The following is a 16,581-nucleotide window of genomic DNA, read 5'->3' on the forward strand; positions in this document are numbered from 1 at the left end:
GAATGTAGAAAGCGTCTTCTTTTTTTTTTAAATAGGACTTATCCAATAATAGCAGTTTTATAGTATGTTGGGAAATAATATTGCGTACAAGGTTTTATATTACTTACCCTAAGATAACAGTATTGTTAAGTATAATAATTGTGGCACAAAAGAGTTTGTAAGGGCATAACAAAATCAAATCAAGTTAATGAAAATTGTCATGAACATTTCTTGAAATGGGTTGCAAAACACATTTATGAAGTATCCGTTTAATTTACATAGTTCGATTTGGAGAATAAATTGTAATAGAGAGTTTTACCCAGCGTTTTTTTACACAATATGGTTAAAGGCTTAGTGTGCGTCCATTTCTATCTCTCTCACACATCTCTCTCTCTCTCTCAGCGGTCGACACTAAACCAGACGCCAATCTATCGACACTCTCGTTGAAACAAGAAACCTTCGTATACATTTCTTTGCTTCCGCACATTTAAGGTATTTTGGTAATAATTTAATTATGTGTTACAAACCAGCTGTAACACATTATTTTAATCGATAAATTTAGATTTTTAGCCAATAATGAATGATATTTGATATCGATTCTATTTTTACATTTGGACCTTATAGGCCCGAGTAACAGTTAAAACTATAGAGCCAATTTAATATTAAGAATGATTTTGTATTTTTTTCAATTCCACGATTCTTTGGTTATTAATTAGTCACCCAAACTTATTTGTGTTATTTTTAATAATCACACTTAAGCTTCATACAATTAATACTGAATTAATAAATGAAGAGTTAAAAGTAAAGTAACATGGTAGGTATGTAAAAGTATAGAGGAAAGATAGTGTATAGGCAAAAGAATAGGAAAAAATAGACAGCCAAAATTTTTTTGGAAAACGATCTAGTTTAGAAAATAAATTCGATTCGCTAATACCACTAATATTACTGGCAACACCGACTACTATAAATGGTCACGACATTTAAAGTTAATACGAATATTTAGAGTAAGTAGGTAATAATAATGATTCAAATTCTCAGCTCGTTGACGAATGATGTTCTGTCCTACATCAGGTGCGCATCTTGACTGCATAGTTCCTGCAAGAGAAAATGTACAAAAAAATCATAAATCCGCTCATATTATATTTGGCCGATTTGGTCCATCGAGCCGGACGCATTTTTTTTAAAGGACAGGAAATTAGAAAACTCGAATCAATCGAGCATTCCATGGTTATGTACCGACATATACATACTAACTTAATTAACTATTTAACTATTGAGATACATAATTATCCGAATCATTCTAGCTTAGTCTTCAGGGGTAACGGCGCATCTGTGGCCGACCTCAGGCAAGAATCTAATCTTATCTGGGGTTATTTACAGTAGGCCATCGGCGGCAGTAGCCACTTTGCATTACGTGGACTGCATGCTCGTCAGTCGTCAACCCATTACTGCCCCACCGCTGGGCGCAGAACTCGCACGGCAGCACCGGCGACTCCCCCTCCGCCCCGGCAGCACGCGGCACACACTGTAAGCCGAGCGAGAGCGCACCTGGTGCTCGGTGAGCAGGTAGTAGGGCAGCGCCTCCGCGCAGAACTCGCACGGCAGCACCGGCGACTCCCCCTCCGCCCCGGCAGCACGCGGCACACACTGTAAGCCGAGCGAGAGCGCACCTGGTGCTCGGTGAGCAGGTAGTAGGGCAGCGCCTCCGCGCAGAACTCGCACGGCAGCACCGGCGACTCCCCCTCCGCCCCGGCAGCACGCGGCACACACTGTAAGCCGAGCGAGAGCGCACCTGGTGCTCGGTGAGCAGGTAGTAGGGCAGCGCCTCCGCGCAGAACTCGCACGGCAGCACCGGCGACTCCCCCTCCGCCCCGGCAGCACGCGGCACACACTGTAAGCCGAGCGAGAGCGCACCTGGTGCTCGGTGAGCAGGTAGTAGGGCAGCGCCTCCGCGCAGAACTCGCACGGCAGCACCGGCGACTCCCCCTCCGCCCCGGCAGCACGCGGCACACACTGTAAGCCGAGCGAGAGCGCACCTGGTGCTCGGTGAGCAGGTAGTAGGGCAGCGCCTCCGCGCAGAACTCGCACGGCAGCACCGGCGACTCCCCCTCCGCCCCGGCAGCACGCGGCACACACTGTAAGCCGAGCGAGAGCGCACCTGGTGCTCGGTGAGCAGGTAGTAGGGCAGCGCCTCCGCGCAGAACTCGCACGGCAGCACCGGCGACTCCCCCTCCGCCCCGGCAGCACGCGGCACACACTGTAAGCCGAGCGAGAGCGCACCTGGTGCTCGGTGAGCAGGTAGTAGGGCAGCGCCTCCGCGCAGAACTCGCACGGCAGCACCGGCGACTCCCCCTCCGCCCCGGCAGCACGCGGCACACACTGTAAGCCGAGCGAGAGCGCACCTGGTGCTCGGTGAGCAGGTAGTAGGGCAGCGCCTCCGCGCAGAACTCGCACGGCAGCACCGGCGACTCCCCCTCCGCCCCGGCAGCACGCGGCACACACTGTAAGCCGAGCGAGAGCGCACCTGGTGCTCGGTGAGCAGGTAGTAGGGCAGCGCCTCCGCGCAGAACTCGCACGGCAGCACCGGCGACTCCCCCTCCGCCCCGGCAGCACGCGGCACACACTGTAAGCCGAGCGAGAGCGCACCTGGTGCTCGGTGAGCAGGTAGTAGGGCAGCGCCTCCGCGCAGAACTCGCACGGCAGCACCGGCGACTCCCCCTCCGCCCCGGCAGCACGCGGCACACACTGTAAGCCGAGCGAGAGCGCACCTGGTGCTCGGTGAGCAGGTAGTAGGGCAGCGCCTCCGCGCAGAACTCGCACGGCAGCACCGGCGACTCCCCCTCCGCCCCGGCAGCACGCGGCACACACTGTAAGCCGAGCGAGAGCGCACCTGGTGCTCGGTGAGCAGGTAGTAGGGCAGCGCCTCCGCGCAGAACTCGCACGGCAGCACCGGCGACTCGTCGTCCCACGGCGACGTCGGCCTCGCGCGACGGTCCGCCAGGACGCGGCACCACTCCTGGATAAGCACATTTCTATATGTCATACAAGTAGCACACGTAGTAGTTATAGTCCGAGTAAATCTGCTAGTCCGCTCTGAATATAGAAATGAAGCGCGTCGTCATAGAAAATTGTATGACTACACCTGCTCGCAACGACTTCAGAGCGGACTAGCAGTTTGGCGCGAATTATACTTGGTTTTTAATATTACGTGGTTACTGCAGGTAGATGAGGAATAGAATAGAATTAACGCGACACTTGTAGGACGCAGCAATTTATTTAGGATTTATTTTGGTTTAAAGGGATAATAGGTAATTTCTTTCATAAATTTAGTATTGGGTCTAACATCGACAGTCGCTTGTAGGTCAATACATGGTGTAAAATAAATAAGCCAACCTCATGGCAGCTCAACAGGCGCGCGCGCTGCGGCTCGTTGCAGTACTCGCACAGGATGAGCAGGTCGGGCTCCGCCCTCGGCGGCATGGTGCCGCCGCGCAGCGCCGCGCGGTCCGGCCGGAACGTCCTCGGTCCGACGATCAGCCCTCCCCCCCTGATTAAGCCCGTTGGGCGAGGCGGGGACGGTGCACGGGCTTCATCCCTGTGCACAGACAGTCGGTATTAAAATACGAAAGATTAAATAGATAAATAAGTAGTAATTTGTCCTTAGGTTATGACGATAAATATTTGTATGCCCATAAGAGTTGAATGTAGAGCACCTTTTAGTAATATCTAAAAAACCTGTATACCTATATATTCACAAATAAAGATATTATTATTACTATATTGAAGAATATAAGCAAAAGATCACGAAGGCATGTAACATTCACTTCATAAAACCATGAATTTTAAATATTTCTTTGTAAGATAAAATTTCGTTGTCATCTGCTATTTGCAGATTTGGGAAATTTTTAATAGCTGGTTTTATTTGCAATTTTATTTTTATAATCGCCTAAAAACTTATATAGTATAGTTACGAAATTTTATTACCATACTATCATCACTAGAAAGGCTAAAAGTGTAACATGAATGCAAAGTGACCCTTCTATGTTCATTATTTACAAAAGAAAACATTTTGTACGGTTAATCCTCACTGTTTAAATCGGCAAAGGATTTATAGGAATTTCTTATTATCATTAAAAAGTAGACGCTAACTCCAAACGTACCTAAAATATAACAATACAAAAGATACTTACAGCCGATTGTTATCGGGCACATCAATAATGCCGAATGCAGACTCCTCCAGTTGGTTTAAAATGTTGCTGTCAATGCCTAGGTGGTTATTGTTGGTGTATGGTGCAGTAACCTAGAAAGAAAAAAACTTAAATAAAATATGTTTTGGGTTATAAACACATTAATTTGGTCATGTAAGAAGGTGGTAGAACCCTCTGTGGTTCGATTCCGGCGGTACCATCGCTACACCTATTTCTGCAGTAGTGTTTATACGCTACTGTCTACCGGTTCGAAAGGTGTGGTAAGGGAGACATACTTTACCGAAGTATACTAGTTTACTCTTCAGGGGTAGCGGCACAACTGGGGCCGACCACAGGTAGGAATATCTAATACTATCTGGGATTGATTATATATGTCCATGGGTAGCAGTATCCACTGACTATTAGGTGGACTGCATGTCATATATTGTAAAAAATACGTGTGGCACTCGGAGACTGCCGCGATAAAGCTATTGCATAGCATTTTTTATCAACTTATGCAAATTGCAAGCGTGATATTTCAAAAAGTCATTAACCCGTCAACTGGCGTGTGCGCCCCGGGGCGCACAGATCGCTACTAAAAAGTATCACCGCTGTGCCGGTCGGAGTGGAGGGTGTTAGGTTTTTTCGTAACGGAATTTCTGGATTCGGTCTCCACGCTCAAGGCCCGCGATAGAAGCTATGCAATAGCTTAAAAATAAAATAAAAAGATGGGAGGTGTCAAAGGACACCCGGATGGAACAAGGTTCCTTTTGATTAATATAATGTAATATAATACAAATATAATGTAATATAAACTTAATCAGTACGCTCAATTTTATAGCATTTTATAGCGAAATAGAAAGACGAAACGAAAACAACTGACAATGAGAGAGAGAGAAAGAGACAGAGACAGACAGACAAACACGCGCACGCTGCACGGCTTACAACAATAGCAAAAAGTGTCGTTACAACTTTTGGTCGTAATATTTTCCGTCTAGCCCTAGCTAGTTCTCCACGTCATGATGACGATGATGAGATATCTATCTTGATATATCTATGTTCCACACATACCTCGTTAAGTCCGCGGCGGAGCTCCCGCAGCGAGGTGCGGATCTCGCCGTAGCGGTCGGTGGCCGCGGCGGTGCCGTTGGCGGCGCGGACGGCGGCGGGCCGCAGCTGCAGCGCGCTGAACCGCTCCATGAACTGCTCCTGCGACATCGGCTTCAGGTCGCGCAGCTTGTTGCGCTCGCTCTCCACGTCCGCGTCTTGCGGCACCGTCGATGAGCTGGCACAAACATATAGGTTAGAGAGGGTGGGCCACACACATCTCCACGACAGATGGCGCCACTAAGCGTTGGCTATCCATCTATCGAAGATTTCTAAACATATTGTATAGATACAAGAGATTACTACTGATACGAATCGAGTACAGCCTCTCCGCAGGTATCATCACCTTCTCTAACGGTAAATACCACCCTTTCCGAGAAATAAAAAAAAATAACGTAATATTATGCATAACAATAGACCAAATGTCTATTGTTGAAGTAACTATCCAAGGCCATGATATCTTCTCCATTGGTGGTCTTCTGGGAGATTTACTACTAGAACATTAAAAACAATTCAAAGGCCAACACTGAGTATTAAAACATCATACCTTTCCCCATTAGTAGTGTTCTGCGTGGGAGTGCTCCGCCCCAGCGTGTGGCCGGCGGGCGCGAGGTCGTTGTTGTTCTGCCAGACGCGGCCCTGCAGGCGGCTCTTGTGGCTGTTGTCGGCCAGCTCGCGGTTGTGCAGCGCGTCCATCTTGCGCAGCTTCTCCACCTTCGCGGCCGGGCTCAGCACTGGTGGCAACCCTGGGGATTGATGCCTGATTTGTAATGATAATTAGGGTAAAGACTCTAGCTGGCTAAGGGTGGGGCGGAAGGGCGGTCCGCCTCGAGTCCCCGATCCTGGGGGCCCTCCCAAACACAGTTGCTAATAAAGGTCATCAGACCCATACAATCTGAAAAGTATATAAATCAGTGAAAAAACACGTAATTTTGTAAAATCAAATTAAATTTTTAGACAGGGGGCCTCCATTCAACTTTCCGCCCCGGACCTCCGACGACCATAGTCCGCCACTGTATAAAGGAGTAACTATTATCCCTTGGGGAGGCTTAACGCCCCTCCCCCCTTCCTCCCCGGCACCCGCAATAGTAATGAATTAAGAAATTATAAAAAAAACACTGCACATCGATCATTTAAGCTGGCGACGAAGAGAAGAAATGTTATCATTTTTTTATAGACAGGATATAAACATAAAAATAGGGTTCATTCTCATCAATATTTACAAAAGATATCGGACTCGTCCGCCTCAAGATAGAATTCACGTGTTTGGGACTTAGAGTATTACATATAATTAGGACTGACCATTGGCACGGTTGTAGGCGTTCTCCTCCATGCGGCGACGCTCTTCATCCTGCAGGCGCTGCATCGCGCTGTAGTACGGCATGTCGCGGACGGCCGACGGGGGCGGGACGGGGGAGGTAGCTGAGGAAGTAGCGGGAGATTTCGCGGAGGATGTACCTGGGGTTTTAGTGGACGTGGTAGCAGGAGCCGTAGTGGGAGAGGTCGCGAAGGATATTGTTGGGCTTTTATTGGACGTGGTAGCCGGAGCGGTAGTGGAGGAGGTAGCAGAGCTGGTAGCGGGAGAGGTAGCGGAGGTAGTAGCGGCGGCGGGCGGCGCCGGCGCTGGACGCTTCTTCACCGCACCTCGTGCAACCGTTCTAAGCACGAAAACAAATTATATGAAAAAGGTGTGATTTTTATAAGATAGTTTTGTCGTATTTGTTTTTTAAAGATACACGTTCTTGTGTAGAAAACAATGTGATTATCTGTTTTTTTTTTTTGTAAACTTTGTAAACAAAGTGGCTACTTACAGATTCTTCTGAACTTTATCTTGGGGCTCGACGTTTGTGTTGACCTGGGGTTGATCATTGGTCCGCTTCGGGAACTTCGGCAGGCCATTCGCCTTGGGGGGTGGCCTGATGTTGATAGGTCTGGATGCGGCTGCGTTCCCGTCAGCCGTACTGACACTGGGCTGCTCATCCTGTGGAGGGCGGTACGCAAAAGTGCCCATAATCTGATCCCTTATCAATTCTGCAGATAAAACTGGATCATAATCATCTTCATTTTGCAATTCCCGTTGGCGTCGACACCAGGCACCTAACGGCCCTTCATTCAGCTTTCCTGGTATATTCGTGTTTCTGGTGACCTCCTTCGCGCGAGCGATCGGCCAGTGTGGAGGGTAGTCCAGCAACTCCCGCCTGGTCAAGCGTGGTGGGGAATCTGTGAATTCAATTATATATCAAAATATTTTACTTGAAATAGATTTTTCACAAATTATTTTTGAACATCAATAAATGTACCAATACTTCGTATGGTGTTTCATACATACAGATAAGATTAGAATACTATCCGAGGTTTATAAAAAGTGCGTCGTTAACCTTTTTCTACCACTTTCGGGTATATGGTATACGACCCGCGTGGCGGAGCAGTCACCATACCGGTCTGCAGCGCAGATCAGAGAGAGGGTTACAGGCAGGTTTCCGGTCAAAAAGATATAAAAAGGATGAACATAGATTTCTATTCTGGGTGTGGTTATTTTTATTTTCGTCTCTTATGTGTCCATAGCACCCAGGAGGCGGGGAATCCTGTCCTGTATGGGACTGCGAGTGTAGAAAGTGCCTTTTCATGTGTTACCATCGTCGAGGCGCAGGAAGCCGTGGTTGGACTCGACGTGCAGCTGGCGGTAGCGCAGCATGACGTACTCGCCGCAGTCCGCGCAGCGCTCCGTGCGCGCGCCGCAGTAGCGCTCGTGCTGCGGCACCTCGCGACGACGCAGCTCCAGCGTACAGAAACTGCGGATAATATGGCATTATTATATTTTTAAAGGTGGTAGAACCCTTTGTGGTTTGACTCCGGTCGCACCACCGCCACACAAGTGTTAAGCGCTGCTGTGTTCTGTTTAAAAGGGTATGGTAAGGGAGACATACTTTTCCGAGGCATTCCAGCTTATTCAGCTATATATTTATTGCAATCAAACAAACAAAGTTTTCCTCTTTATAATATTATATATAAGTATTATAAGTATAAGTATAATTATAGATTATTTTTAAGAAATGATAATCCTACAAAACGTTACATTCAAATATAATTAGCTAGAGCTTAAACATTATGTAAAGCATTTTTGGAACATTTATAAAGTTTACCGGCATGATTGCATTGTAAATGCACAGGAATCCCGGATGTGATCTTCCATGTCTGTGCCGCGTACTAACTCGCTACACTTTTTGCATGGCACTGAAACAAATTACACATTTATGAAACTTATTGCATGGAGTGGAATAAAAAATTCAGTTCTTATTTTTCTTGAAGATTTTACTTTTTTAACTCTATCGTCACATTGTCAACTGTTTTTGACTCAAAATATTTGTTGGCATTTGAATTTTTAAACATTAGACGAAGCTATGCCTCTGAGTCTAACTAAGAAGACTCCATTTAATTTAGAGTTGATATCAATTAACCAGTTATTACGAAATGTTCATAAAGATCTTCCATGACACTTACACAGCATATGCAGCTTATCATGATGTTCATCAAGCTCATTCGCTGGCACTGGTTCCTTACACACAGTGCATATCTTAATGTTGCGGGCGCAGTGAGCAGTGTGAACCATGAAATTTGCTGTGGGTATCTCCCGATTGCTGAAAGTCAAGAAACAATCTTTCATTAATTTATTTACCTTTATATTATTTCTTTACAATTAGAAATCCTGTTTCTTCTAAATAGCTTGACTGATTATGATGAAATTTTTTCATACCATTTATGAGGTTACGGTAAAGGTTCTCAGCTATATGTGGACCTAGTATGTGGCATATTATTATAGTTATAGTATAATGGGTAGTATTACATGACTACCCATTTCAATACTTTCAACAGTCAACTACCTGTTTTTTAAATTACCACTAGATGACTATTCTATTGTTTCTAAAATATGTTTTAGTTTGTTTCATAAGCATAGCTGTATATGCAGTACTGCACATAAGTTCTAATATAACTAGTGTAGCAAAGCATTGATAATACACACTTGAGAAACTGACGACACTGACTGAAAATAGGGTAAGAAGTTAGAGTGTTCTTTGTACATCTATTTTTTAACTAAAAAATAGACTGTACAGGGAGAAATTGAAAAAGTATATGACTTGACATTAAAAAAAATCGAAAATAAAGTAAAATAGTAATAACCTAAGACGAGTGAGATTCAAAGGATCAAAACCAGCAAATAACCAACATACTGTCACAAATAACTTATTAGATCCCTTTTTCATTGACTATTTATATCACATCCCACAATGAAAGGTTGTATTAAAATCATTTTGCATGACCAATTATTTCTTTATATGTTATATATACATAGTTAGGATTCATTTAAAATACAACTACATATATCCATTTTATGTATCATGTTATAAGTGCTTATATTATTGTTTGTGCAGGCATGGGATATTCGCAATGGGCTGCATAACTTATTACACAATCACAGTAATGGATCATAATTTCATTATAAACGAAAAAAAAACATAATTAAACATAAGCATACATTTATTTTGACTGTTAAATACTACAAGAGTAACAGATGTGACAATGTATCAATTGCATTCAATCTATTGCATAATTCTAATACAACTTGGCACAGTATTATAGGTATAGGCTATAATAGATGCTTACAAGGTAATAGTTATACTATCTGACCATGTTACAAAATTTACGTGCCCTTTTGTAGTTTTAAATTGATCGTCCATATTTTAATATCATAACATGAAGGTAGATTGTATTTTTTTTTTGGCAAGGAACAAAAGATTTTATTACAAGTTTATAGCGAAATACATTTCGAGTGCGGAATATAAATTATTACATGAAGAGGTAAACAACCGGGTGAGAAACTGCGTTAAACACATGTACAATTCGTTCTATTTATCTAAAAATAGCTCAAGAGCGTATTAAGGTATAAATAGGGTAAATATTGACAACATCGAGAACCTTTAGATTGTAAGGGACTCACCAATTTGGACATGTGTCCATCGCTTCGATTTCCTCCATTGTTCCCGATGAAAACCGAAAATGCAGCCGCAAATTTTCCGACGACGAAATAAATAGTTACTTTAGCAAAATATCAACTTCACGGGTAGATCACCACTTAAAAAAAGCTAATACGGTATCTCCACATATATACTCATGATGTTAATCAATTATTTCTTTATCTATCCAATGAAAATCCAGTAAATGCAAAATTGATTAAAATCCAATTCAACTATCGGTGAATCCCACAATTGCATTTTGTTATCTGACAAACAGGAACTTGGCGTTTGACGGTTTGACGCCTTGCGTTCTGTGTTACCATTGTTGCTGATATACACAAATTGGGTACTTGACAGTTATAACAATAAAATATGAAATATGTTGGATATGATAGCTTATAAGTAAACATAAATTATGCAGTATTTCGTTTATTTTTTAATACGTTCTAAGTATTATAATTTAAAAAAAAAAAAAATGATTTTTTATCTGTGGATTTTAAATCCCAAAACGGCGACAGTGCTGCCTCAAATATCATGTGACGTCATTACATCGAATGCAAACAAGACAAATAATAATTTAATCGTTTGCTGTTAGAGTTGGTTGAATTTATGTTGTGAACCGAAATGAAGCCATACTATATTAAAGCTGATAGCGTGAACCTGCTTAAAGAATCTCCATATATGCAGTGCAATAAATCAAAATGGATACAAAAACTTCCGTGAGATAACCTATGGAAATATCAAATAAACAACGTAAGTAAAACATTCTTTATATTTACATTTAATCATATCTGACAATTAAAACATTTCTTAACTGACTTCAGACAGAAGAAAGGTTGTCTTCAAGTGATTATTAAGATTTTTTTAAATATACTTATATTCTTATGTGAACTGTTTTAAGGTTATTAATTGGTTATATTTATATTTACAGATCTTCCCAACAATCGTATAGTGACGACGTTATAGAGTATGTGCAGTTTAAGAGGAAGGCAAGTTTGTGTTTCATGAAAAGTAAAAGTTGTCCTGAACACAAGGTACATCAATGAAAATGAAAATGTGATGACTGTCCTGCCTAGAAGAAGTGAGGAGCCAAAAGTTTCGAAAGTGGGCACCAGTCTGAAATACATAAAGTAAAGTACACGGGAAATAGTACTTCTTTACTTGCGTAACCTACCCAACAAGATGAAGGAAGAAAAGTGACCATACAGTTCCTATTATTGCATTGCAATTTAATTCTGAAAATGACAGTGATAAAAATATATATCCATTTGTTACGGAAAATAATTTTAGTAATGAAGAAAAGCAGACACGCAGGCAGCACAAAAATTTAGCTTTGGTGATCTGTAGTAATTATTGTAACTGTAACATATGATAAATATATACAAAAGTTCTACTGTGTGTACTCACTAATAGAACCATATAAACCAAATAAACAAAGAAATCGGTTAATAAAATACTAATATTAGCAAATCATGTATTTTTAATTATACAGTCCTGTAACTTAATCAGTGCACATGCACCATCAATAATAACACAGTCATGAAATATTTTAATTGTGTCCTATTAATTACAGAATGGGCCCTTAAAATAGAATTCTCATAGACGTCTTATAATTCTATTCTTATCATAGACATCTATATAATATATTAAATATATGAATACTTCCACTTGCTGTTTTGTTTTGATTACATCCCGTTCCAATGATTTGGAATTGACGAATCACTCGAGAGTTACTAAATTTATTCCTTTTTTTCAATAATACTTCTCTTACATAGATAGTATAAAATGTCATTGCTTGCAAACAGAGGATTTAAACATATAAGAATCTGCAAGTTCTTTAACGTTTATGAGATTTGGGTTTAGGAACTTGTATAAGCAAATTTGTTAGGATATTTAGCGATCGTACTTAAACACATCGTCACTGCACACGCCTTGTAATTTGACATTCTTGCAATTGTACTAATAAAAGTTAAATAATTCCCAAGATTTCCCCTGAAGTATGTGTAGCGTCGAAGTTTATTTCTATATTTTCAATGTTTTGACGTCACGCTACGAAATGACACTTGACCGCCTGTTTTGGCGTAACGTTCCGTTTACCGTAATAAAAATATGTTTTTTATTAATAAATAGCCCTTTTTTCGAAAAAATGATCAATGAAAGGCATATATAATACGTATATGAATTCATTAAAACAGTTTCCCAAAAAGTGTCAAGTAGCCAATTGTACATTCATAGTCCTTGTTATCTATCTCCTCTCTTTGGCTGCGATAACAGAACATAAAAATATAAACGCACGCCCAGAAAACAGTTAGGGAATATGCATGTGATTTAGATTTGCTTGTTATTTTTTTCCTCGGTACATTACGGTCCTGAAATTACATCTAAACCATTATTTTTTCTTTATTTCGTATTAAATTGTTTAAAACTTTAATCAAAAATCGTAAATTATGCGCGCGAAATTCAAATTTGCAAAACGCATTCCCATTGGTTGAATTGAAAAATGACGTCACATAGCGTTTTACGATGTTTATCGGCGTCAATATTCAAACTGTTTGAGAGAAAAATTTGTTTTTGTCTATATTTCTACAATGTTATTTATTATCTAGTGCGATTTTTCTACATAGTATTATTAGGAATAATCAAGAACAATGATTGAAAGTAGTTTTGTCAAAGCACAATCGGACTATTTACCTAAAATATGCAAAATGTATAAACTGCTTTTTATGCATAGGTCAATTCAGATATATTTAACTGATAATAACTTATTTTGTTAATATTATTTTTTTCCTTTTTTTATAATATAGGAGTAGCAAACGAGGTTACAGTTCACCTGATGGTAAGTGGCTACTGCCGCCCATGGACATCTATAATCAACCCCAGATAGGATTAGATATTCCCACCTTAGGTCGGCCACAGATGCGCCGCTACCCCTGAGGACTAAGCTGGAACGCCTCGGAAAAGTCTGTCTCCCTTACCACACCCTTCAAACCGGAACACAGCAGCGCCTAACACTGCTGTTATTAGGTAGAAATAGGTGTGGCGGTGGTGCCGCCAGAGTCGAACCACAAAGGGTTCTACCACCTTCAACCTATCACCTGTCTTCACATATCCTTATAATATTATAAATAATAGATTATAATGCATTTTGTGTGTTTCAAATTATAGTGTTTGATGTAGAAGTCGATAAGTACCTAACGAAGTAGATGATCAATGCAAAATTTTAAAATTATTTACCTAAAATTATTGTTTGTTACAGTAAATGCAAATGTTAATGCGATTTTGGAGATACTTTATCTGTTTCCTATAATCTTGCACCACACTTTTCGTATTTTCGCATCTTTTGCAAAAGAAAAAACACTATATAATGTATTTATAGTAGTGGTTTTGCACAATAACTCTAGGAAATATTTATAAAGAGGTTATTTAGCCTTTTCCATGATGTAAATAGCGATGAAATCTGAAAACGTTTAATAATACCTTTTTGTGCATACAATTATCATCAATATAAATACAAATCACGCTACGTGACGTCATTCGAAGAGCGCGTAAAATGGCGGCGTTCAAATGTGTCAAATTTTATTGATACTTTAAATAATTTTTAAAAAAATATTTCTAACACTAATATTTTTTTTTATATTTTTTACTATATTAAAACGATGTGATAAGTGGTTTAAAATAATAAAATAAAAATGTGCATATTCCCTATTGGCTACTTGACACTTTTTGGGAAAGTGTTGTAATGAATTAGTATACGTATTATATATGCCTTTCATTGATCACTTTTTCGAAAAAAGGGCTATTTATTAATAAAAAACAAAGTTTCTTTACGGTGAACGGAACGTCGCGTTAAATCAGGCGGTCAAGTGTCATTTTGTGGCGAAACGTCATTATACTGTAAACAAACAACGCTCGGAAGAAAATAGGGAGTTATTTAGCTTTTATAACTAAAATTGAAATAAATGACAAGTTATAAGACGTGTGCAGTGACGATGTGTACATGTACGATCGCTAAATATCCTAACAAATTTGCTTATACACGTTCCTAAACCGAAATCTCATAAACATTAAAAGAACTTGCAGACAGAGGATTCAAACATATAATAGAAGTATTAATGAGAAAAAAGAATAAGGAGTGATTCCTATACTCTAAATCATCAAACCCGGATGTAATCAGAACAAAACAGCATGTTAAAGTATTCATATATTTCATATATTATAAAGATGTCTACAATAAGAATAGAGTTAGAATAGTATTAGTTAAGAATAGAATAAATGAATTAAAAGACGTCTACGAGAATTCTCTATTTTAAGGCCTCATTCTGTAATTAATAAGAAACAAACTATTTCGATGACTGAGTTATTATTACTTGTGCACGGATTAACTTACAGGACTGTATAATTAAAAATACATGATTTGCTAATTTTAATCTTTTATTAACCGACTGCTTTGTTTGTTAGGTTTATATGGGTCTATTATTGAGTACACACCATAGAACTTTTGTATATATTTATCATTATATGTTACATTTACAATATTTACTACAGATAACCTCAAAGCATTTTGAAGCTGTTATTTTCTTGTATATTGAAGCTCTTGCTAAGCTGAATTTTTGTGCTGCTTGAGTGTGTACTTTCTTCATTTTTTAAATTATTTTCTGTAACAACTAGATATATAATTTTTATCATTGTCATTTTGAGAAATCTGTAGTGCAATAACAGCAACTGTATGGTATTTTTCCTTCCTTCATCTTGTTACTCAAGTAAAGAACTACTATTTCCCATTTCCTTTACTTTATGTACTTCAGAGTGCTGACCACCTTTGAAACTTTTGGTTCCTCACTTTCTATGACTCCACATTAAATCATGTTTGCTGCATCCTTGGGAGGCAGGACAGTCATCACATTTAATAATACTTTGTTTTTCATATACAGTCATGGACACTGAGCATGACTTTTGATGTACCTTGTATTCAGGACAACTTTTACTTTTCATGAAATACAAACTTGCCTGCCTCTTAAACTGCACATACCCTATAGCGTCGTTACTATACGAGTGTCGCGAAGATCTGAAAATATAAATATAACCAATAAATAACCTTAGAGCAGTTCATATAAGAATATAAGTATAGTTTAAAATGCTTGATAATCACTTAAAGACAACCTTTCTTCTATCGGAAATCGGTTAAGAAATGTTTTAACTGTCCGAAATGATTAAATGTAAATATAAAGAATATTTTACTTACGTTGTTTATTTGTGATTTCCATAGGTTATTTCACGGAAGTTTTTGTATTCATTTTTATTTATTGCATTGTATATCTTCTTTAAGCAGATTCACGCTATCAGCTTTAATATACTGTGGATTCATTTCGGTTCACATAAATTCAACCAACTCTAACAGCAAACGATATCATTTTTATTTGTCTTGTTTATTATGCATGTAGTGACGTCACCTGACATTTAAAGCAGCACTGTCGCCGTTTTGAGATTTAAAATCCACAGATAAAAAATCGAAAATTTCTTTTAAAAAATTAAAATACTTAGAACGTATTAAAAATTAAACTAAATACTGCATAATTTATGTTTACTTATAAGCTATCATATTGGATATATTTCATATTTTATTGTTATAACTGTCAAGTACCCAATTATAGTCGATAAATGTTATTATAATATTTATATTGTGTTTTATACTTTGGTTTGAGATATTATACTGAAATGTTATGGTTTCTGAATATTGTGGTTAAGCTTTTAAATAGCTCTTGTTTAGTTGAGTGGTAATAAAAACAAACTGCTTTTATTGGTTGCAATTACTAATCTATGGTTGCAATCTATCGAATAGTAACTTTGCCATGAACTTTCTGCAAGGCGCTTGATAATACCGCCTTGGAAATCGTTTACAAGGGAAATGCAATAAGACAAAATAATCAAAATTTATTTTCTCATCTACGTTTGGAATAATTGTTTAAAATTTTGAATTAAACTGACCGTTAAAGGTGGGTAGTTTTTTAACAAAAAATTCAGTTCAAAGATTCCTTTGTATACAGGCAGGTAGAGCCAACATTTTTGCGTGGTAAGGTGGTAAAGAAATGAAGATTTGTTCAAGTGCACATGTTTCTCGTTCACAATTGAAACTGCTCATAATATTATTATTCAATGATGGTGCGGTATTGCAACTTTTTCTACAAAAAAAGGCCACAGTCAGTTATCATGTTTTTTTTATTTCTAAAGTACTCTAGAATATTAGTAGTATGCACTGTGTTGACTACATTTAAACAAATATGTAAACAACTCAACAA

The 16,581-nt window shown here is 39.5% G+C and overlaps 1 protein-coding gene and 2 long non-coding RNA genes across 3 annotated transcripts; 1 reads left to right on the forward strand and 2 right to left on the reverse strand.

Annotated features, from left to right (window-relative positions):
* Positions 1 to 318: 318 nt before the first annotated feature.
* Positions 319 to 10,612, reverse strand: LOC140750118 (uncharacterized). Its single transcript, XM_083059011.1, is given in 13 exon segments — positions 319 to 1,074; positions 1,528 to 2,862; positions 2,864 to 2,995; positions 3,373 to 3,574; positions 4,170 to 4,279; positions 5,238 to 5,451; positions 5,821 to 6,019; positions 6,576 to 6,931; positions 7,085 to 7,493; positions 7,908 to 8,065; positions 8,417 to 8,507; positions 8,775 to 8,911; positions 10,270 to 10,612. Coding segments are annotated over 13 exon segments (3,414 nt in total). The 5' UTR covers positions 10,308 to 10,612; the 3' UTR covers positions 319 to 1,041.
* Positions 10,613 to 10,861: 249 nt separating this feature from the next.
* LOC140750125 (uncharacterized) lies at positions 10,862 to 11,955 on the forward strand. Its single transcript, XR_012103168.1, has 2 exons — positions 10,862 to 11,038; positions 11,217 to 11,955. It is a non-coding gene; the product is annotated as an uncharacterized LOC140750125 (long non-coding RNA).
* A 2,743-nt stretch (positions 11,956 to 14,698) lies between these two features.
* LOC140750128 (uncharacterized) lies at positions 14,699 to 15,739 on the reverse strand. Its single transcript, XR_012103169.1, has 2 exons — positions 15,528 to 15,739; positions 14,699 to 15,350 (listed from the first exon to the last, which is right to left on the reverse strand). It is a non-coding gene; the product is annotated as an uncharacterized LOC140750128 (long non-coding RNA).
* Positions 15,740 to 16,581: the final 842 nt, after the last annotated feature.

This window comes from Epargyreus clarus, unplaced genomic scaffold (assembly GCF_041222505.1).
Source record: "Epargyreus clarus isolate Ecla_fem2 unplaced genomic scaffold, WU_Ecla_fem_2.2 ptg000003l, whole genome shotgun sequence".
NCBI lineage: Eukaryota > Metazoa > Arthropoda > Insecta > Lepidoptera > Hesperiidae > Epargyreus > Epargyreus clarus.